General features: G+C 52.3%; 1 protein-coding gene across 2 annotated transcripts in view; it reads left to right on the forward strand.

Annotated features, from left to right (window-relative positions):
* The window catches only part of ESRRB (estrogen related receptor beta), a 165,262-nt gene that overhangs the window by 133,890 nt on the left and 7,863 nt on the right, over nucleotides 1-23,509 (forward strand). For both annotated transcript variants that reach the window (XM_011219082.3, XM_034643254.1), the window contains exons 4-5: nucleotides 16,385-16,495; nucleotides 16,939-17,100. In XM_011219082.3, the coding sequence (XP_011217384.3) occupies nucleotides 16,385-16,495; nucleotides 16,939-17,100 (273 nt within the window). The remainder of the gene's footprint in view (nucleotides 1-16,384; nucleotides 16,496-16,938; nucleotides 17,101-23,509) is intronic.

A 23,509-nucleotide genomic window follows, 5' to 3' on the forward strand; every position in this document is an offset into this window, starting at 1 on the left:
TGAGCCTTGGCGGGATCCTGCGATCAGAAGCTCCACGGGGACCAGCCCCCTCAGGAGGAGCTTGCCTCGTTGAGGAGCCTGGGTCCCTGCCAGGCAGGGGCTCTTGGCAGCTGCCCTGGCTCCTGCTTTTGTTTGGTTGTCCCCCCACCACTTCGTGAGCAGGAGCCCAGGCCCCTGGGACAGGCGCGGGCTCCCTGCCTCCCTCTGCCTTCCCTCACACTGACGTGACTCCGAAAGGCAGACCCCAGCCTTCCTGGGAGCTGCTGCTCCTTCCTAAGCCTCCATAGTGGGCCTCAAGTGGAGGAACCGGGGCCTGGGGTCCTGGGTCCCGTGTCGGGGTGCGGGGGTGGTGGGAGGCTGGGGAAAGGATGCGAATGCCAGCTCCCCTTCCTCCCCATCCCAGCTACACATCCGAAGGCTGGTTCCTACCTTCTGCCCAGCAGCTCTGGAAGTCTCTTAAGAGTTTTTCTTTTCTCTAGTAAAACAACCTGAGACACTGCCTCATGATTTGGGGGGCCCAGCAGCCACGGGGGGTGCGGGGAGATGTCTGGTCATGTGGCTTCCTTTGGCTCAGCCTCTGCCTTGAGGCTGCTATCGGCTCTGGAATCATCTACTGAACAATGTAGGCAATGCCCAGAGGTCTGTCTCACTTTAAGCCAATCCAGTGTGTGAAAGTCTGTATTTCCAGAGGAAAAAAAGGTGATTTTTCTCTTCATAAAACATTGAATACAAAATCCACACAAGGTTGGGCATTGGAGCCTCTGCCTTCCTCCTGGCTCTGAGGGGATCCCGCGTGTGTGTGATCTCTCACACTCCTGGGCCTCCACGTCTTCCCCTGTAGAGCAGCCATGTTGAATCCTGCTCTCCAGCAGCAGGTCAGGGTGGGGCCCTGGTGGAACGGCTCCTGGGTGAAATCCACTGTGGGCCGATGTCAGCTCTCTGGGCACGTTATTCTAGTATTTGATTCAATGGCAGTCTCATTTGCACTGAGCTAGCAGCCCTCCCGGTGTCAGGCAAGGCATCCTGGCTGCCCTGATCTTCCTCCTGGCTTCCCTGGTGGGAATCTCAGAGGTGGTGTCAGTCTTGGGCTGGTCCCCTGTCTGGGGTCGAAAGTCAGGAGGAGCGTCTCCCTTGGGACGACCCTGGAGAAGCTCTCCCCTGAGAGGCGGGCTCCCGGGCCTGGCTGGGGTGTGGCCTGACAGCCTCTCAGCAGAAGAGGCTGGAAAACCATTTGCTGCCTTTCTCAGGGAGCCCCCACACTTCAGTACAGCTCTGGGCTTTCAGCAGCTCTCCCTCGAAGGCTTGTCAGTGAGCTTCACCTTCTCCTCCCCTCACTTCACCTGCCTCAGGCCAGCAGCCTCCCTGTCCTGCTCCCTTTCCTCCTCCCCTCGGCCCCTGCCCGCCTTTCCCCCAAGTGTTTTCTGAAAGATATTTGATTTCAGTGAAAGCTGGGCTGACATCCACGCAATATGCTCTCCCCGTCTTTGTGCTCGTTGGGCGGGCGGAGGGCTCCTGCGGGGATTCTGGGTAATTGGGTTAGTGGCCAGCTCATGTCAGGAAATTAAAAGGAGGCTCCGATCAGGTTCCCGCTGCATGGGATTTAATGGCTTTGTATTTATAGAGTATTCTGCCTCTAGCCCCTGCCAGGAATACCACTTTGCTGGCCCTGTGAATGAAGAAAGAGGACGAGAGATGACTTGCCTTTAAAAATTCTTTTTTCTTTTCCAAAATACATGAGTGTTCTGAAACAGACCAGCTCTCTGGCTCTTCAGAGAATAGTTTTGAGCTAAAGCCCAAGAACGCTGATGTGTCTTTGTATCCCCTCCCCCCCAACCACTTTCCATCTTACACGCATGTGCAGCGATGCACACACATGCACGCGTGCACATACACACTCAAATCTGACAGCTCACGAGATCTTCCCACATGGCCTGCAGCCTCTGGGCAGCTCAGGCGCCATGACCCGATGACCTTTGTTTGGGGAGATGTTAACTGAATGAAGCCATAGGGGATGATCTTGTCTGTGCCGAATCCCTATTACCGTTCATGCAGGACTTTGGGTGTGCCAGAGCATGAACTAACAGGTTCGGCGGTCATAGAGATTGGGCGAGACCCCAGTGTGACCACTACTCAGCTCCTCGGGTGCTCTACTTAAACCTCCGTGAGCCTTCCCTTTTCCTCCTCTGTAAAATGGGAGACCTATTCGTAGTCATTTTCATCTTGTTCCGGACTCTTCAGGGAAAGCCCCGGAGTTGTACCACAAAGTAGGATGTCAGTCATTGATTGGAGATAGACATTCTCCATCATGTTATGTAATTGATTTTCTTCTGTGATCCAGGAGGAAGTTTTGAATCTCCCATAGCCTCTCGCTCCCCGCCCCCCCCATCCTTGGCCAGTGACCTTGCTTTACATTTTCTTGAAAAAATAGAGTCAAGTCGGGAAGTTTCTTACCCACCTGTTGTTGAATCCACAAACCTACCTGGTGTTTCCCGTCTTCAGCCCTGTTAGAGACATCTCTGCTCCAGTCAAAAGCCGGTCTCCCTGCCTGTGCTTTGACTCTCTTTCTTCATCAAGGACTTCAGTCCTGTAGTAACATTTCCACCATCATCAAACTCTTCCTCACTGCTGGGTTGTTTTCATCAGCACACAAACATACTTTTATTCTCCCATTATAAAAACAAAATTAAAATTAAAAAAACCCCACAACTGTATTTTGACCCTTCACCTTCATCCAGCTACTGCTACCTCACCCTGCTCCCCTTTCCAACAAAACTTGCCCAAAGAGTTGATAGCATTTACTGTATCACCGTCTTTCAGGCAGCCAGAAGGAAGCGTAGCCTAGCCAGATCATTGGAAGGATGGGACCCAGAAGTGGCACGTGTTCCTTGCACTCATAGCCCATTGGTGGAACCTGGTCATATGGCCACACCTCTACAAGGAAGTCTGGGAATTGTAGTCTTCAGCTGGTTGGAATGCCGTGTGTCCGGCTAAAACTCTTGTTGGTATGGAAAAGGGGAATAACGTATTTAGTGGGCAAGCACTGTTATATGTCAAAAATACATGTGAAGTATGAAGAATACTGATACCTTCCATCCAATGGAAGAAAAAAAAATTACACTCACTTTTCAGGTTCCCTTTGTGCCCTTCCCCATTTTCATTACCCTCAGAGCTAACTTACCCTGGTTTCACCCTGTTTTTCCTTTGTTTTTTAAAATAGTTTTATCATGTTTATATCTATGGGTATTTTGGGGGGGGTTGTTTGTTTTAAATGAAATTATATATATTCTGCATCTCGGTTATTTTAGATGGTATTTCTGAGCTGAATGCTCTTGCTGCATGGTGCTGTAATTCATTCATTTTCATTGCTAGCAGGAGGCAGCCAGAGAATAAATATTTTAGGCTTCGTGAGCTGGAAGGCCTCTGTGGCAGCTACGTAACTCCACCGACGTTCAGGGCGAAAGCAGCCACAGACGCTGTAGAAATGAATGAACAGAGCTGTGTTCTGATGAACAGGCAGAGCGCTGGGTTTAGCCCAGAGATCTTAGTGTGCAGACTCCTGCACTGGAGTATGGTGGGTGAGTTCAGGGGAGTTTGTGTCTCCTTTCCGCTGCTGAGGAAGCAGTGTCCCACGCGCGCTGGTGTCCCGGTGCTCGTGCGTAACGGGTTCCAGGCCTGGGGGTAGACGTGCCGGGTATGTGCATCTTCAGCTTTATCAGATGATAAATTGTTTTTGATCTGGTTGTACTGACTTATTACTTGTGTTTAGACGTTCTGATGGCTCCATATCCACACCAACACTTTTTAACTTTCGCCAGTGTGCTGTGTCAAGTTGTGTCTTATTATTGCTTTAATGTGTATTCTCTCCACTGTGGGATAAGCATATTTCATATGCGTACTAGCCACTTGGGATTCCTTTTCTGTGACGTGCTTGTCTGAGCCTTTTCCCTGTTTTTCTGCTGTGTTTTTTTTCCTCTGGTCTTCAGGACCCTGCGTGATCTAGCCCTTCCTGCCTTTTCAGTGTCATCTGGTCCCATTGCTCTCTGGCCCCTCACTCCTGTTCACTGCTCCAGCCTCCCTGCTTTCCTTCTGACCCTTGAGCATGACACCCACCCACCCTAGGAGCCTTGGGCTGTTCCCCCTGGCTCCAACGCTCTCCCCATGGCTGGCTCCTCATCCTTGCCCCCTGACTTAAATGTTGTCTCAGAAAGGCCTCTTTTCCACTTCCTTTCTTATCATATCCTTTCGTTTACTTCCTCATTGAACTTCTCCCAACTTGAAACTATCTATTCATTTGTTTGTTTGCATGCTTGTTTACTGTGACAGCCTCTAATCCAGTTGTTACTGACTTAGAGATTCATGAATTCCTTTGACGATCCAGTGGAAATTCTGCCGTAACACATGGAAGTCCTTGCACATAAAATTTTGCAGACAATTTTGGGAGCTTCACAGAACCCTTGAAGCCCATCTAAGAGGTTCCTGAAGTCAGATTGAGACCTATGATTATAGAACCAGAGTTTTAGAGATAGAACCTGAGAAATAATTCAGGCTCCTGTATGGTAAGTTGCCTTTAGTTGCACTGTCAGGTGTAGGGAGGGAAGTGGCTGCCTAGATACAGGATCCAAAGGCTTACGTACTTTTGGGATGGGTAGGCAAGAATGCTGTGAGCCATTAGCAATGTCTGCCACAGACTAGGACACGCAAGGCAGTGGCACAGCTGACAGCTATAGGCCTTGCCTAAAAGGGTGAGTTTAATTTGCCAGAGGCCACACTGTTAGTAAACAGAGGGGAGTGGTGCTCCTCTCCTTGGTTATGCGAGAATTCCTTTTAAGAAAAGCCGGTTCCACAAAGAACTTCTCAAATTCAATACTTGAGAAACAAATAAACAAATCATAAAATGGGCAGAAGATATGAACAGACACTTTTCCAGTGAAGACATACAAATGGCTCAGACATATGAAAAAATGTTCAAAATCATTAGCCATCAGGGAAATTCAAATCAAAACCACACTGAGATACCACCTTATGCCAGTTAGAATGGTAAAAATTGACAAGGCAAGAAACAACAATTGTTGGAGAGGATGTGGAGAAAGGGGATCCCTCCTGCATTGTTGGTGGGAATGCAAGTTGGTATAGCCACTCTGGAAAACAGTGTGGAGGTCCCTTAAAAAGTTAAAAATTGAGCTACCCTATGACCCAGCCATTGCACTACTGGGTATTTACCCCAAAGGTACAGACGTAGTGAAGAGAAGGGCCATATGCACCCCAATGTTCATAGCAGCATTGTCCACAATAGCTAAGTCGTGGAAGGAGCCGAGATGCCCTTCAACAGATGACTGGATTAAGAAGATGTGGTCCATATATACAATGGAATATTACTCCGCTATCAAAAAGAGCGATTGCTCAACATTTGCTGCAACATAGACGGCACTGGAGGAGATCATGCTAAGTGAAATAAGTCAAGCAGAGAAAGACAATTATCATATGGTTTCTCTCATCTATGGAACATAAGAACTAGGAAGATAGGTAGGAGAAGAAAGGGATAAAGAAAGGGGGGTAATCAGAAGGAGGAATGAAGCATGAGAGACTATGAACTCTGAAAAAACAAACTGAGGGCTTCAGAGGGGAGTAGGTGGGGGAATGGGATAGACCGGTGACGGGTAGTAAGGAGGGCACGTATTGCATGGTGCACTGGGTGTTATATGCAACTAATGAATCATCGAACTTTACATCAAAAACTGGGGATGTACTGTGTGGTGACTAACATAATATAATAAAAAAATATGATTATAATAATAAAAAAAAAGAAGAAGCCGGTTCCAGCTCTGTGTAGATAGCTTGGCCAGTAGCAAAGCCTATAGCTTTTCCTCAAAGGGAAGAAAAGAGGAAGGGAAAGGAAGGGGAGACTGGGTCTAAATAGCTTCACTCTATTGCGTGCACAGTGTTGGAGACTTTTTGGCAGCTGGAATCCAGGGACAACCCAAGCTTGCTGAAATGCCCTTGGGCCTATGATGGCCTGAGTGAAACAGTCCAGAGAAGAGAGCAGCTGGTGGGTAATTTAATAGACAAAGGGCCAGGGGCGCATCATTCAGGACCATTGTATCCATCCAGGAGCCATTGCCATAAGCCCTGGGATATTAGGTAGCATGTGGGTTATCTACCTGCGAGGCTCCCTTGACTTCTAGTGAGTCAGGCATGACACCCTCTCTTCACCATTATGATACGGCACCAGGGTAAGAGGCAGCCCCAAATAGCCATCCTGTCCGAGGCAGCAGGCGAGCTCCCCTGTCACCCAGAACCCCCTGCGGGACAGGTAGTTAAAGGAAGCCCTGTATGTGCAGGGTGTTTAGATGAGTGCTGAGGGCATTCTGCTGTGCTGGGCACCCATCAGCATGCCCCCATGCCCCACAGCCTCTGGGTACCCACATCACCTTCTGGGTGGTTTGCCCTTTATAGAGATGAGTCAGCTGTAATTTGGTAGAACTTACAGGCAGACTCAATCCCTAAGTCCCCAAGGAAAAACACTGGTCAGATAATGTACTAAATAAAACAGGTTTAGTACAGTGCTCCCCAGACCTGGCCAGTTACCAGAATCACTGGAGGAACACTGAAAAATAATCCATTCCTGGACGTCAGCCCAGACCTACTGACTCAGAACCTTCAAGGGGTAAGTCCTTAAAGTCTGTGTCGTTCAGAGGCTTGCCATGGCATCCCAGTGATCCCACAGACTGGTGGCCTCGAGTTCAAAGCCAAGAAGATAGGACTCAGAGGTCAAAGTTCAGATCCTCCCGCTGATACTTCCTGGCTGTGTGCCCCTGAGCAAGTTACCAGCCCTTTCTGAGCCCAATAATAACAATTGTGGATTCTCCTTCCCTCAGTATTGTTACATGGAATTAATGAGATACGGAAATAGCTTTGTAAACCGTGAAGCCTCGCACAGACGTGAACCTGCTTACATCATTCATAAACCAGGGACATTGAATGGGGTTGGGGGCAGGGTGGGAGGTGGGATTTGTGAGTCAGGCAAAGAGGAGGCCGGGGGGAGGACGCAGGCTCAAAGGCCTTTCGCTCTCCAGCCTGGTCTGAGTGTTTCCTGTGGGGAGAGAAATGTGACCGGAGCAGCGCCTGGGCCAGGCTCTGGGCCAGGTGCAGGGCCATGCTCCGCAGAGCCCTCGCTGGTTATTTTTAGTGCCTGGGTAGAAAAGAAAGAAACTTGAACTGCCCCCCGGCTGCTGTGCCCCTGCACGCTTGGCTATTTTTACTTCCGAAAGCCTGGGATCTTGTCCAGCTTAGGGAGGGAAAAGGAGAAGAAAGGAGGGAGGTGGAGGGAAGCAGGCATTATTTTACTTCCATTAAGAAAAAAGTCAGAAGCCTGATCTTACCAAGTCAGCAAGTGGACATCTGATCCAGGGCGTGGCAGCTGTCACCTCTGGACACAGGTGGACCTGCAGGGGTCGGAGAGGGCAGCAGATGGGCGCGGATGGGATCCCGAGGTTGATCCTGGCACCCCTTCTTCCAAGGATTTTCTGCCCCTGAGTGGCCCTGCAGCTTCTGGAATGTTGCCTGTGCCCTGAGTTGGGAAGTGGGATGGGCCACTGTGGGTGGAGGGGCACCAGCCCTGGGAGGATCCTGGTGGGGGCTGGGGCCATACCTCTGTCCTGGGTGGGGGGCAGCGCTCCGCCCTGTGGGTGTGTTCCAGAGAGAAGCTGTGTTGGGAGCTGTGCGCTCCTAGGCACAGTACTCAACCTCTCTGAACCTTACTTCCTTAAGTCCCCCCCCCCCCGCCCATGTATCTGACTCGTGTGGTTGTAACTAAGGGGGTGTGTTCCTCTCTCTTCCCAAGAAGGAGGCTGTCAGTTCTGCCAGACCCTACCACCTTCCAGAGGCAGATGAAAGGAAAGAAATGACTATTAAGCGCCTACTGTGTACCAGGCACTTGGCTGCTTTCACACATTTCATTGTCTAATTCCACGAACCTGAGAAAGGTGAAGTATTTTAATTATGACAAAACATATGTAACAAAGTCAGTCATTGGAAGACCATCTTTCAGTGTACAGTTAATTCAGTGGCCCTGAGCACACTGATTCTAGCTCCCAGACGTTTTCATCATCCCAGTCAGAAACCCTGTACTCTTGGAAGAGTGGCCCCCGTTCTCCTGGCCCCCCTACCCCTGGTCACCTGCCATCTACCCTGTGTCTGCTCCAGGTATTTCTTATAAGTGGAGTCATACAACATCTGTCCTTTGTGTCTGGCTTCTTGCGCTGAGTGACACGTCTTCAGGTCGTCCGGGCCGTAGCTGGTCAGAACGGCATCCCTTTCAGGGCTGGATAGTATCCATTGTGTGGCTACAGCTCGTTTTGTTTACAGTCATCTGCCGACAGCTGGTTGCGTTGCTTCCGCCTTTCGACTCTTGTTGTGAGTATTACTGCCGTGAACACTGAGATACAGATACCTGCTGGAGTCCTGATCTCAGTTCTGTTGGGGATGTACCAAGGGATGAAATCGCGGGGCCATATGATACTTACGATATGGACAATAATCCTCTTCTACTTTTTGCGGAATTGCCAAATTGCTTTCTATAACAGCTGCACCATTTTCTGTTTCCACAAGCAGCTAACGGTCTTCTTATTTTTTTTTATTTTTGACTTAAGTGGAGATTCACATGTAGTCGTAAGAAATAATACATGGAGATCCCATGTGCACTTTACCCAGTTTCTCCCTATGGTAGCATCTTGCAAAACAGCAGTACTGTATCACAGCCAGGCTGTTGATAGTGAGACAGTCAAAATAGACAACAGGATTTGTAACAATATTAGCTGACACTTACTAATCACTTACTAGGTGCCAGTCACAGTATTTCAAGTGCTTTACGCATGCTAACCCGTTCAGTCCTCACAACAGTCCTATGAAGTACATCCTATTATTTTCATACAGGTGCAGAAATCGAGGCACGGAAAGGTGAGGAAACTTGCTCAAGGTCACTCAGGTGCTAAGAGGTAGAGTCAGGGATTACATCCAGGTCTGACCCTGAGGCGAGTGCTTCTCTCTTCTGCTTTGGAGGCACAGATCTCTGGGTGTCCACACAGTTGCTACCCTCAGAACAAACATAGTCACCAGCCAAGACCAGCAGGCCACAGCCAGGAGGGCCCTGGGTCTTTGCTTTCTAGGCCTTGTGACGGAGCATCTCAGCATGGACTTCTTCCTGTTCACACTGCCTTTCCCCCTGTTCCTCGCGAGGGTGACCAAGCACATCTCACCTCCCCACCGTCTTGGTCAGCACTGGGAAGCAACAGATGTTCCCTCACGGGGTCACCAAAGAAGATTTACTGAAGGAACTATTTACAGAGGGGTGGGCAGGCTGGAGGAAACCAGTCAGAAGTGGTGATAGACCCAGGACTAGCAACAGTGAGGAGCCTTGAACGACGCCAGCCTGAAGAGACCTGGCGGGAATTGCCCCAGCAAGCGGGTGAGAACTGTAGCGGTTCTCAGAGGTCAAAGTCAGACTGCCTTCCTGCATGTGTGGTCTCAGTGAGTTACTCACCCTCTCTTAGCCTCAATTTCTCCATCCATAAAATGGGCTATTAGACTCTCCCTCCTAGGGTTGTTGCAATCCCGAAGTGAAGTAACATACATACAATTCTTAGAGCAGAGGCCAGCTCCGAGTAACAACTGGTCAGGAGATGCGAACCTCTCCTTCTACTCGTGCCTACAAGATACAGAGGTGTACCATGTTGGCCCAGGTGGACGGCTCCCTATCCAGTCCTGGGCTCAACTGCAGGATTCAGCCTGCATAGGAATGTGGATTCCAGTGATTGTCGGTCTTTGTGTGTTCTTAGCAAATGTATGAATACTTAAATTTTGGCCTGCACATGTTCGGGGATTAACAGTGTTGAACGGTGGTTAAAACAAAGGATATGGGGGCGCCTGGGTGGCACAGCGGTTAAGCGTCTGCCTTCGGCTCAGGGCGTGATCCCGGCGTTATGGGATCGAGCCCCACATCAGGCTCCTCTGCTATGAGCCTGCTTCTTCCTCTCCCACTCCCCCTGCTTGTGTTCCCTCTCGCTGGCTGTCTCTATCTCTGTCAAATAAATAAATAAAATCTTAAAAAAAAAAACAAAACAAAGGGTATGTATTTATTACGGTACTTAGAGATCTGGGACACTTTGCACGTAAGTATTATTAATGCTTTTTAAATCCAGAAAGTATCCATGAGATGATACAATCTACTAATCCCAGTCAGTAATTATAAGTTCAGTAGTATTTTAATATGCTCCCTGAGCCTGCTTTTTAGATATTTTGCTAAAACTATAAGAACACAAACAATAAGGGAACTCTCATTTCAAGTTCAAGTTGCCTTCTCTTTTTTCCCCCCACCACTGGGTGTTTGTAAGACTTAAGCATCCTAATTTAGAAAGTAATTGCCCAGTTTATCAGTGAAAATTGCTTTCTGCTGCAAGTTACAGAGAACTTGACTGCTAGTGGCTTAGGCATCGATAAATGAGATTGATTTCCCCACCTATAAGGACTCTGGAGATCGGAGATTGCTGGCATTTTACAGGCTTCTCAGCAGTAGCATTAAGGATTGGGGCTCTTCTTGTCATTCTTTGGTGTTCTTTGGGGTCCTCGCTTGGCTGCCTCATGGTTGCAGTGTGGTTGCCATAGCTCTGACGTGTCACCTTCTAGGTCAGGGCAGGAGAAGGCAGGGCTGCACCAAACATGTCTGTCCCTTGCATCAGAGAAGCAAAACCATTCCCAGAAGCCCCCCCAACATGGACTTCCCATTGTAGTCCATTGGCCAGAACCAGATCAGGACCAGCACTTGCTCACAGGGAAACTGGGAAAGTAGGGAGAGACCAGGATTGGTAGGACTGGCTGGGACACATTGCCGCTATGAATAAAATCCAGGCTCCCTTAGCATGAAAGGAGAGGGAATAGAAAGACGATTGAGAGACAACGAATAATGTCTGCCAGACCCAACCATTAGGATTTGGTGATTCATTTTTAAAGGATTCGTAATACAGCGTTCTGCTGCAGCGCTCAGGATGAGAACCCAGTCTGCGCCATTATCTTGTTTACTAAAGTTGTGAGCAGTGTACTCTAGAAAATATAAGAACATATTGGGAGATAATACATATAAACATAGTTGACTGATGTGTGTTCAGGCAGAGTGCGGAGGAATTCAGACTTCTGTCCACTGTCTCTGCCCGCGAGATGCCGACTGGGCTCAGTTCAGAGCAGACCACATCAATAAAGACAGATGTGTAGAAGCAGGGAGGTGACTGGCCTGAAAATACTGTACAGATCTAGAAAATAAAGAGTGCTTGGCTGTAGAAGGAGGGTGCCAAAGGGTGTTCCAGTCCGTAAAGGGTTGTCTTGTGAAAGGGGGTAGTCTTGTTGGATGGGATGGAGAGTAGAAAGTTATCTAGAGACAGAGTTGAGCTCAGTACAAGGGAGCCTTCATGAGGAATGCGCTGTCCTGAGGGAGTGAATTTCTGGAGGCTGGGAAAGCACCAGGCCCTGAGATTTTTCTGCTTCCGAAGTGTGAAGGCTGCATTTGAACTGGTGCGTCATTTTCCTGGGACGCTGGGCTGCCTCCCACGGACTGGGTCCTGGGCTTGGGCAACGAAGATAGAAGACAGCCCTTGCCCAGGAGGTGCCCACAGTCCACCGGGGGATGAGCACACGGTGTGTTGTGAAGAGTTGTTGTTTTGACTGTAGTTGCCGTAATGGGGAATTAGCAAAGGGAGCCCAAGAAGGGCATGGCTGTTCTGCGAGGAGCAGTCTGGAAGGGCTTCTCAGTAGAGCTAATAGCTGAACTGGGCCTTCGAGGCTGAATCCAGAGGCAGTGTGGAGGAGGGGAGCTCAGAAAGCGGAGCTGACGTGGGCCCTCTCCCTTAAGAACTCACTGAATTGAAGCGCGGATGAAACAGAGGGAGACAAGCGCAAGGTGGCGTGTAAAGTCCTCCTGAATGCTGCCATGTGTGGCGGTGGGAGTGCCAGCCTCCCCGGCCTACGAAACCACTGCCAGTTTACCAGCATTTTCCCACTGCGATTGTCACAGAAGCCATATTCAGTGAGCAGAGTTGGTGTCACGATTGCCTCCTCCCCCGTACCTGATGATGAGACGGAGGCTATGAGAGCCAACTGGGCCAAGGCCGGGTGAGCCATAAGGGGCCAAGATGGGCCTGGGACCTTGCCTGTTGGATCCCGTGGGCTGGAGCCCTTACGGGCTTGTGTTTGGGGTGACACCTGGGAAAGCAGGCAGGAAACCAGGAGGCAAGCCTGGCTCACGTCAGGCATCAGTTTGGGCCTAATCAAACCCAATGGGCTACTTTTCTTAAGAAAACAGAAGCAGCTGATAATTGATGCATGTATTGATTGGACCATTGACCATCCTGCTGTGAAGATCTGAAGGAGAAAACTTAGAGGAAAGATTACACCCGCTGGGCCCTGGGGGTGGTACCCTGGAGCAGCAAAGAGTGTGGGTACTGACTGCATTATTGGGCAAATCACTGAATTGCCCGAGCCTCAGTGGTTCTTATGTATAAAATGGGGTTAACTGTGCCGGCTTTATATGCTATACATGAAAAAGGGCAACACATAGAGAAAGGCCTCCATAAATTAGGCTGTTCTCATGATTGGTCTTTTTTTTTTTTTTTTTAAAGGTGTTACGTATTTGAGAGAGTGAGCATGAGCAGGGGGAGGGGCAGATGGAGAGGGAGAAGCAGGCCCTCCTCTGAGCAGGGAGCCCGATATGGGGCTCGACCCTGGGAGTCCGGGATCATGACCCGAACTGAAGGCAGACGCTTAACCAATTTAGCCACCCAGGCGCCTCCTTACGGTTGTTCTTACTGTGACTTACCGGAGACATGTACGTAGTGTCAGGGAAGAGGAGTAATAATAATGGTGATGACGTTAGTAACAGCTCCGGCTTTTTAAACATGCTGGGCATTGGGTGCCACGACAGACCCTGGAATGGGACAGAGAGCAGCCCCTGGAGGTAGGGGCACCTGGTCGGTGGGGGAGGCCAAGGTGCTGTCGGAGCCCTGGAAGGAGCACCCAGCCCTCCTGGGGGTCAAAGGGAAGGAGGCTCATCCGTTCCTGTGTGCATCAAGACTTTTGTGAACACCCACTAAGGGCCAGGCCCTGTATCAGGACAGAGAACATTCCAGATGGAGTCCGTGACCAAAGCGGCAATTGCCCATCTCCTTGCCTTGCTAAGGGATGCCTGCCTCTTTGTTTTGTTGAGCAGTTCCCACTCCTGCTGACAGCCACCTGCGGTCAGGTGGGCGGGGCGGAGGGGCGAGCTTGTGAGACTGGCTTCTAGGAGAGAAAGTCCGTGAAGTGGGGAAGGGCTCACCCCGGACTCCAGTTAGACTCTGGCGTGTAGTAGGTGTGCAGGAAATGGGCGTTCTCATCGTCCTGTGTGAGTGAAGCTTGGCATTTTCGCTTTTAGTCTAACCAGCTTTCCAAGAAAAAGCAGAGCTTGGCAGAGGGCATGGCTCACCTCCAGTGCAGCAGGCAGGGCTGAGCACTTTGTCAGGAAAACAGGGGATGCTTTGTCAGGAAAACAGGGGACTCGTCCCCAAAAATCTTCAAGGGAGGAGCCATCCTTCCAACCTTTGTATACCTGCTCCTTCTGCCCTCACTGAGGGGCCAGGAGGAGTGGAGGGTGGGAGCCAAAGTCCCACCAGCACGTGGGTTTATGTCCTGCGCGGGATGGGCCTCCACTGCCCCTTCAAGGTCCGAGGACCAGCTGAGGCCCAGCTGGTCCGCTCGGAGGCTGGAGGGCAGCCCTTCCCAGACTCACGTGCCTCCGTGCCTTGAGTCACCTTGTCAGCATGCTGACTCGGATTCCTAGACCCCCTGAGATGTTTGTGTTTCGGATACGCTCCCAGATGATGGCTGGCTGTGGACCACCCTTTGAGAAGGAGGGCGGCAGCCCGCCGGCGTCCCACCTGCAGGCACTCAGCGCTCTGTCACATGCATGCTGACCGAAGTGCTACCTTGGGAGTGCCGCCATGCCCTGGGCCTTCTGGAGCCTCCTCTGCGCAGCCCTGCCCGGGGAGGTGGCTACATGCCCCGAGGCCCTCATCGGTAGCCTGGGTCGGTCCCTGGGGCGTGTCCTACCCTGTTTCCCAGGGTCCTCAGTGAGGCTGAGCCTCAGTGGCTGACACTAGGAGCCTGCTCGCCTGCTCACCTGCTCGGGAACACGCTCGGTCCTGGCTTTCTCCCCGAGTTCTCCTTCCCCATAAACTCTCCTCACGTCAGGGTCTGGTCCTGGGGAACCCGCGTGCGGGTGTGGTCAGTTGCAGTCCCTTCTGCCCCTCAAAGCAGAAGAGGAGCTCCCTGGAAGTTTCTCAGGAGGCCCCAGGAGCACACTGAGAAGCCAAACAAGGGCCAGGGGAAGCCCAGGCGCAGGAGATGGGGTAGCCAGGATCGCATGGCCCGGGGCTGCCCACGCCCCGCTGTGGAGGCACCACGGCTGCCTGTCCCGTCGTCGGCTGGGCCTGTGTCACCACACCGAGTTTCGGCCTCCAGGTGGGGGTGAGCAGGAGGACCTGCCCCACTTGGCTCTCCAGAGTGGGTGTGGGCACAGGCCGCCTCCGAGATGACTCACAATAGGGGAGTTACCTTTAAACAGGACGCAGGGCTGGGATGCTGGGTTGACTCTCTCAACCCCAAAATGTTCACTGCAGCCATGTCCAGCGGCAAGTAGAGGAGTGTCCGTCTGTGCGGTAGGAGAGGACACTGCTGATGGAAATGCTGAGCAGCGACCGGCCCCGAAGAGACCGTCCCCTTGGGCAGTCGGGCTCAGTGGCCCTGGAGGAGGCGGTGGTCTGAGCCCTTAACTGGAGGCATCATCACCCCAAGTTCCTTTAGGGTGATTAGCAATTCAAGGGCTGGTCCCTCCCATTCAGTAAAGGAAATGATTTACTTTCAGTGGCTCTCGGTGCTCTAGGGGACTTCCTCTCTGGTCCCAGGGACTGAAATGGTCTAGCTGTACATTCTAAGAAACAGCCAGAAATCTATCACCCCTGACACGAATGGGATCCGAGTCCTCGTTCCATTTAGTTATCATTACTCCTGCCTTCCTCCTGCCTCTCCCCAAGAAGGGCCTGAACCCACAAGACTGGCAGCGGCCCCCACCACACGGGGGGGACAGTGGGGGAGGAGATGCCCGGGAAAGTGCCAGACGGGGCCCTGAATGAAGATCCACTGCTGGGGCTCTGTGAGGTGGTGCTGTTGACCTTTGGGGGAAAACAGGAAGTTGAACTGGGCGTGTTGCCTCGGAGACTGAGGTGACCACCCAGCTCTCCTCTCAGGACTCTGGCTCCGTCTGTGACATTGCGTTTTTCGGTCCGGGCCTGTTCGTGGTGAGGAAAAGGGAGCCCCCCTGCTCTGTTTCTTGTGCTGGCTTATACTTCAGAGCTGATTTGTTGGGTCCCACCCATTTTTCAGGCCAGGCCACATAGATGGGTGGCCGCTCTGAGCTTGTGTGTCTTTGGATGAGGAGCCCGTTTGAGGTCCTGTCCACCCTGCAGGCTGGTAGGGGTGTCAGTTTGTACCAACACATCTGTCTAGACAGCAGGAGCTGAGGGCTGGGGTGGGTTTCTGGAAGGCCATATAGACCCAGGGAAAGAGCAGATCTCTCTTGGGTAGGGCCTCACTCCTGGGGAGGGATGCCAGTCCACTCCTGCTTTTGCACCTGCTACCGGGAGACTCTGAAGTATTGGTTTTCCAGGTGTGGCTAGGACCACCTGCATCCCCATCCAGGAGCATCTGGCCCAGGGCTGCCCACACCCCTGCTTCTGAGGGTACTCCTCCTGCCCTAACCAATCCTCCCCCTCCCTCTGTTCTAGAAGACAGACTGTAGAACGCCGTCCTACAGTCTCAGAAGGTGGGATCCAGAAATTGCCATTTGTCATGAACCCTCATCCGGATGCTGCTTATGTGAAAAGTCTGAAAATTCTTGTTTTCATTCTTTTTGAGGTGCCTGCTAGAGGCAGAGATTCCTTTCCTCTCTTGCAAGCTAACTCAGCACTCCCTGGATTCCCAGCAGATCTACGTAAGGAGTCTCTCTTCCCCGACACCTAGAGGAGTGCGTCTGTTGTGTTTTCTCTCTGGAGACAGGCAGACTCAAGGGCTGAAGGTTGCTAGGGACAGATTTCAGGAGGATGCTGAGCCCAGAGGCGGGGCCAGGCCCAGGGCAGCTGGGGTGGGCGGTTGCTGTTAGACAGTGAGTGAGGCTTGTCCCCCTGGCCTGAGGCTGGCCCCGGGAAAGGCATCGAGTCATGGGCGCCAAAGCCAGTGTTGAAATTCCAGAGCTAGTGCTAACACTCCGATGTTGGACAGCCTGACAGCTTTTCCCTTCCCTCCCCAACAGGTGTGCGCCTTGACCGAGTGCGTGGAGGCCGCCAGAAATACAAACGACGGCTGGACTCTGAGAGCAGCCCATACCTGAGCTTACAGATTTCTCCGCCCGCTAAGAAGCCATGTGAGTGCCAGGGCCGTTCGTGCTCCTCCTGCCCCATCCATGCCTGGAACGTCTGGCATCCCCTGAGGGCAATGCCACCTTCCCACTGCTGGGTATGGGACAGCGTGTCTCATGGGGAGGTGGCCTCAGTGCCTGGCTTGGTGTGGGGTGCTTCCGGCTTCATTCAGAAGGCCTTTCCATGCGAGATTTACAGAATACGTCTCCAACAAAGACACGGGCCCCACCATCTAGAACATGCCCCCCTCAGCTTCCACTCAAAGCAGGGTCCTCTCGAGAGAATTCAGCAGCAGCTTCCCTTGGAGGGATATTTGTCGAGAGCCCAAATCACCAGAGTCAGAAAGGGAGGAGAGATGACCTGCTGGGACTCCCCAGAACCTGAATTGTTTTCCTGAGCCCCTTCCCTTTTCCCCCAACATTTACATTCTTCCTCTGGTCGTTGGCAGTGACCAAGATTGTCTCCTACCTGCTGGTGGCCGAGCCGGACAAGCTATATGCCATGCCTCCCCCTGGCATGCCTGAGGGCGACATCAAGGCCCTGACCACTCTCTGTGACCTGGCAGACAGGGAGCTCGTGGTCATCATCGGCTGGGCCAAGCACATCCCAGGTGAGTCACATAGGGCTAAGGGGGAGGGTGGAGCCAGGATGCTCAGCCACTGTCCCCATGGCTGTGGTCCTGATGCCTGGGAGCCGGGGACCCAGGGGCCATGTTTTCTTCTGGGCTCTTTTTCTCTCCTTACCTTGGAGGTAAGCAGGTGTGTGAAAGGTCCAGTAATGTTTCTGAACCACTAGCAACTCCTCAGAACCAGTTACCATTCTAACGGGGTGATGATGGCATTTATGGTAGGTTAAGATTCAGAGAGCAAGTTCTTTTGAATCCCTGAAGGCCAAAGAAGGGTTTTCTTGTAGACCTTATTGGAAATGGCTAGGAAACAATGCAGGAGAGAATTGAGTCTCTTGCTTCCTTTAGAGGCCAGTGGACTGGAGTGGTTAAGAACAGAGACTGGGGACTGGGACTCTGGGATTCAAGTCCTGGTTCTGCAGCTGACTGGCTGTGTCACGCTGGGCGGGTCACCGAGCCCCCTGTGAATAGGGAATAAGCTGCGCCTCTTCGTGGGTTTTGACGTGAGGGTGAACTGCGAGTATGAGTGTGATGGACGGTACATGCTAGCGTTCACTGCAGAATCACTGTGCTGCGTGCCCGATGGTGAGGGAGGCCTGCCTCGTCATAGTTATGTGTCATAAATACGCTTCGTGTGACGCGGACTTCATTCACTGCATCTCCCCAGACCTGTCTTTTAGCTTCTTCCTTCTGGATGAACTGTGGAAACTGAGTTTTAATTTTATTTTTGTAGACACCGATACCCACATATGTTGCATTACACACATGTTGGGGAGTTTTCTAAAGTCTTTGTGGTTTATTCTTTGTACGGTTCTAATAGCTCATCTCCTGGTGTGGTGGGGACGTTCTCTTTTCCGCTGGCAGTGATCCACTGCAGCTCTGTGACATGGGGCAGTTTATCTTCTGTTGATAGATCCTGCAGCTCTGAAAAATGCCTGCAGCATGCATGGTGATGTAGCAAAGGTGTCCTAGACTTCAGATGCCAAGGCCCACGGCTAAGGGGGTGAGTCCGAATGTCTTTACGTAAGACGTGTGCACACCTCCAGGAAGGAGTCTTCCTGCAGACCAGGGCTCGGGAGGTGATGCTGGTGTCATTCAGCTGGCAGGAAGCGTAGAATTCCTTCCGCAGGGACTCCTGGTGGCCCCTGGCTTCTGCCTCGGGGCGGGCTCACGGGGGATCTGAGCTGGAGCACCCTTACTAAGGAGCTCAGCCTCTTGGGATGACACACTCAGTAGTTTTGAATCTGGCCTGTGCTGATTCAGCACAGATGTGGGGTCAAGCCACTGCTTAAGACACCTCAGCCTGGATTGCTCCACTAACCCAGGGCCAAATCCGGTACAGCTCCCCCTGCCCCTCACACCCTGCCCTCCCCGGCATCGCACGCTCCTTCCCCCCGCTCCATCCCAGTAGTGGCTCAGGAGTGGCTCCTGGCGGCCCCCCAGGTCACTGCTTCCTTGTCCTGCCACCAGTCCCCTCAACACCTCTGGAAGAACCAGGAGGCGCTGTCTCCCTTGCACCCACTCTCTCCTGTGTCTGCCTGCCCCCCAGCTCCATCTCCCGTTGGTGCCCACCAGCAGGGCGGTAGGCACAGCTGAGTGGCCTTTGGGGGCACGGACTTTGGATTCAGGCCGACCTGAGCTCTGATCCCAGCTCTGTCCTTCAGGGCCTTGCAAGGGATCTCCTTTCCCTGAGCTTAGTGTCCTTGCCTGTGAATCGGGAACATCAGTCCAGGCCCCCGCACACAGTGGGTGCTTGATAAGTGGCGGCACCCTGACCGTGTGGTTGTTTTTGCTAATAGTATGAAAACCCTCCTTTCACATCTTCATTTTTCTTTGTCCAAAGTTGAATTTTTTTTGATTAAAAAATAAAATAAACATAGGGGCTCATTTGTCTGTCTGAAACACTAATTTGCCTGTTTTGCATAAATTTACATGCTGAATTATTTGGGCCTGACCTTCTAGTGTTTAAGGTAAAATTAATTAAGAGTCTCCTGCCACTGCGTGTAAACCTTCTATTAGGGGTGATGACATACCAAGTGCCTGATACATTTGAACTAATCGACTTAAGATGAGACAGAAAACTCACCCGCAGACCTGCTCGCTAGCCCTTAGGGAGGGAGAAAGAGCCAGAAGGAGCAGGTTTAGCAGGGTAGGTGCAGGCCAGGGCCCCCCCACCCCAGGACTGCCGTCAGTCCTGCCCATGCTGGTTCCTGGACGGCAGAAGGACTGGCTCCTTGAGACGGCTCAGGTTAGCGCCCAGCCCACTAAACGTAAGCGCAGGAGGCTGTCTCTGCTGGCTCAGTATGGGCTGGCCTCTCCGTATCTGTTCGGAGCCTGGCACACAGAGGGCGCTTCATACGTGCCTTCACGCGCATTTATTGAGCGTTAACTCTATGTAAGGTCTCCTGCTAGGAGTTGTGGCTGATATAAAGAATTTGATGAATTTCTGCCCCAACGATCTCATTTGGGAATAAGATGGATAATTAAAAAAAAAAAAAACAAAACTACTTTTTCATGGAAAATCCTAAACATAAAAAAGAGACTGAATAGTGTCAGGAACCTGCATGAATGCTGCTTCAATGTGATAACCCCACAGCCCATCTCCTGTCCCACACACTTAGAATGCAGCAAGAACCACCACGGGACAGAGTCCCCAGGCAGGAGGGACACCAGGGGCTGGGGGGCAGAGAGCAGAACCCGAGCTAGGCCTTCAGGATGATGGGCGGTGGCCATCAGAAGGGCATCAGGGCGCCACGAACGCAAGTTTTCACGCTGAGCCCAGAAGCTGACCTGTGCACACGGGCACTGGGCGACCAGCGTGGCCAGGAGGAAAGATCATTTGGGCACAAACTCATTTCCCAGCAGCCCCGCTCCTTTCACTCCTGTTTTTGAGCACAGAGGACACTGTCCCACGGGTGAGTTCTGTGGGGAACAGGCGCTGATGGCGATGCACACAGACTAGCAGCCGTCCATTCCAGTCTGTCTGCAGTTGCCCTGCGCCGCACACAGGCTTTTACCTTGAGTTGAATTCACCGCGTCCTGTGTTGCTGGGGGACGAGCACAAGTCTTTAGAGTGCCCACCCCTGTTCCCGTGAGTGACACGTGCGCACTAGAGGCAGCAGCCTTTGGGAGGCCGTGGGTATCCCTTGATGAGCTGCAGCTTCCAGAAGTTATGAGCCAGCAATCCCACCACCCCAGGCGGCCCAGAGGCCGCCCCAGCCCAGGAGAGCCCCCTCCTGCCGACGCTGCCTGGCCTGACAGGTGCACAGCTCTGCAGGGGACCCCCCAGAGGCCTCCTACGGAGGGTTCCTCAGCAGCCCTGCTCCCAGGTAGCCACCGGCTGGCTTCCGCTGGGGAGAGAATGCCGGCGGCCAATGAAATATGGGTTGCCGAGTGACAGCAGCTGTGTCTGGAGTGGCCTCAGATCCTATAATTACATCTCCCTTTATTACCTCTGCTAATGGCCCTCCAGGTCGACAGAAACGATAATAAATTAACAGATTATGAACTCCACTTGCCACAAATTATGTGCCCTTTTTTTTTTTTCTTAAATTCTAGGAGCTCATGCTGTCAAATCACTGGGGGATGGGGGCTTGGGAAGAGCCTGAATGTTATCAGATCCTTTGGTGCAGATAAAGCAACTTTGGGGGGAGGGGCAGCAGAGCTCAAGTGGGAGACCTGGGGAGACTGGTGGGGGCAGCAGCCAGCTTGGGCAAGACCTCAAGGGGGCAGTGCGTGACGCCCCTGGGACGGGCCACCCCAGCCTCTCCCAGCAGCAAGCCCTGTCCCAGGATTGCTGATTGCTTGATAGAGGAGGAGACCCAGCCCAGCACAGAAGAGCAGAAGTGCAAGGTGCTTGGCTGAAGGGCAGGGCGGAGGGCTTCAGCCTTTCATTTGGGTTTAAATAAAAGAAAGAATATGTGCTTCTAGTAAAGATGTCAGATGTGACAGAGGGATGGGTATTAGGAGTTCCAAATCCCTCATCTTTCTTAAACATGCTTCTGGGAATTTCCTGTGCATGTGTAGCCACTGTGTGCGTGCTTGCGTGCAGGCGCGTGTGTTCTCCCCCCACCGTAGGACCGACCATTCTTGAACGCTGCTTTACGTCCTGCTTCTTTCATTTAATTATGTAACATAGCAGCACTTACCTTGTGCTGGGCAGTGTACTAAGTGTTCCACACATCAGCTTATTTCACCCCACAGTCCCATGAGGGAATTAGTAGTAGTAGTAGTATTCCCGTTTTACAGAGGAGGAAACTGAGGCACAGAGACGTGGACGTGCCTAGGGTCACAGCCAGTGGCTGGCAGAGCTAGGATTCCAGCAGACAGTCTGGCTCTGGTGTCTGTTTCCTTAGTAGTACGTCTTCCTTGTGTTCTTGGGTATCTTTCCACACCCACAGAAATCTACCTCATTCTTTCTGGTGGCTTCTAATGTGCCATTCATTTAGCTAATAATTACGTTTATATAGTAATTACATGTATCGCATTAGTTACATTTAGGTTGTTTCCGGCTTGGGGTCATTACAGACTGATCTAACAAACATTCTTTCCCATTTATCTCTGTGTGTTTGGGGGAGGAAGTCCTAGCAGTGGACTTGCTAGGTTGAAGGGAGCAAGCCTTTGTTTTCTGCTTGATTTAGTTGTATTTCGAGAACATCTTAAATATGGACAAGTTCAAAAGCCAAAACTAGATAAAAATGTGCCCACAAAACCCTCCCTTCCAGCCCTGTCGCCTCTCCTCCTTCCTCCTAGAGCTGTTTTTATTTTTCATTTTCTCTTCTAGTGTGTATTTCTTCAAGTACGAGGAAATATTTGGGCTCTTTCAAATATGAGACCGTAGCACATATGTCTCCCCTGCATTGCACAGAGTGAAGCGGTCTCTGTGTACCATTCAGCACTTCGGAGAAGACATTTGGATTTTCAAAGCCTCTTCCAGCTCCTTTTGAAGGAGGAGGAGAGAAGTTAGGGGCTGGGTCCACTAGCGGAGAGGTCTAGCCTTGGAGGGAGGCACAAACTCTTAGAGGCGCCGTCTCCCCTCCTCCCGCCACCTGCTCTGGCCTTCCCCAGAGGGCCCTCCTGTCTCTGGCTTGTACACACGGGGCAGTGGCGGCGAAGTCTGAACTTGTGTCTGCAGGGCGAAGAGGGTCCACTGAGTTCTTCGTGGGCCCCTTTTCTTGTCACCTAGGCGTCAGGGCCCAGTGGCATGTGTTTATTCGACTCTGCTAGGAATATGCATTGGGCGTCTTCTTTGTCCCAGGCCAGGTGCTCCGCAGTGGGGGCAGGAAGATGGGCAGCACAGGGCAACCCATCCCAGCACCCCTGGGTGTGCTCACCGGCAGCGCCCTCGCCACCCGCTTCGGAGCTCCTCTCACCCTTCAGGGCTCGGTGTGTTTTCAGAGCCCCTCCATCTCTCTGGTTCTTCGAACTGTCCGAACCGCGAGATCCCAGCAGAGCTCGGAGCATCCCTTTCCTTCTTGCCTGCGAGCTCTTGCACGCCAGGGGCCAGTTCTGGTTCGAGTTTGTCATTCTGTCCACAGCACCTGTGCTTAGCAGGTGCCCAGTGAGGAATAGCCGAACGAATGAAGAGACAGAAGCGTGCTGTTAACTCTAAGGAAGGTACCTGTCTGATGGGCCTCACAGGGGTCTTTTCTCCTTCCTTTCCAGAAGCTCCCTCTGCCCTCACCTCCCTTTTTGCCACCTTCCGATTCAGTTGTCTGTTAATTTCGCCCCATCCGCCTCCTACTCTTCCCCCCAGTCTGTCTGCTTCCAGAGCAGCCCCCCACGTCCCCGCGTGCACACCCCCTCACGAGCCGGCTGATTGGGATCTGTTAATTAATGTCGCCTAAGGCCTCTCCCGCTCAGAGGCCCGATAAGGGAAATTGGATGTCCATTCTATCTGCGTTTTATTACCTCCCGGCTGTCCCTGCCGCCGCAGGCTGCCGCACACCCCCGCACACCCCCGCACACCCCCTTGCGCACCAGGATGCAGGCAGCACTCACGCACCTGGCCCCCCGGTGCTGCAGCCTCTCCCCGAGGAGGCGCGTGGGTCCGGGCCTGCCCCCGACCATCGGTGACATTGCCCAGCTGTTTCGTCAGTCACCAGCGGTGCTGGCAGCCAGCTGATGGGCCGAAGCCAGGGGAATACAGATTGCACTCGGGAACCGTGGTGACTGGACTAAGAGGCTGCTCTCCGGCAGAGGGGGACCCATGTGCTGGTTGGAAAATGGAGGGGGACAGTGGGGTCTAGACTCAGGGGACAGCAGGTGAGAGTAGGACAGACTCCATGGAAACCTAGAGCGATGGGCCTGTCTGGAAGCTTGGGACCACGCCAGGCCTCCAGCCGTGCCCAGAAAGGAGAGGAGAGTCCTGCCCACAGCGCCAGCACGCTACTAA

Source organism: Ailuropoda melanoleuca, chromosome 14 (assembly GCF_002007445.2).
Source record: "Ailuropoda melanoleuca isolate Jingjing chromosome 14, ASM200744v2, whole genome shotgun sequence".
Taxonomy (NCBI): Eukaryota; Metazoa; Chordata; class Mammalia; order Carnivora; family Ursidae; genus Ailuropoda; species Ailuropoda melanoleuca.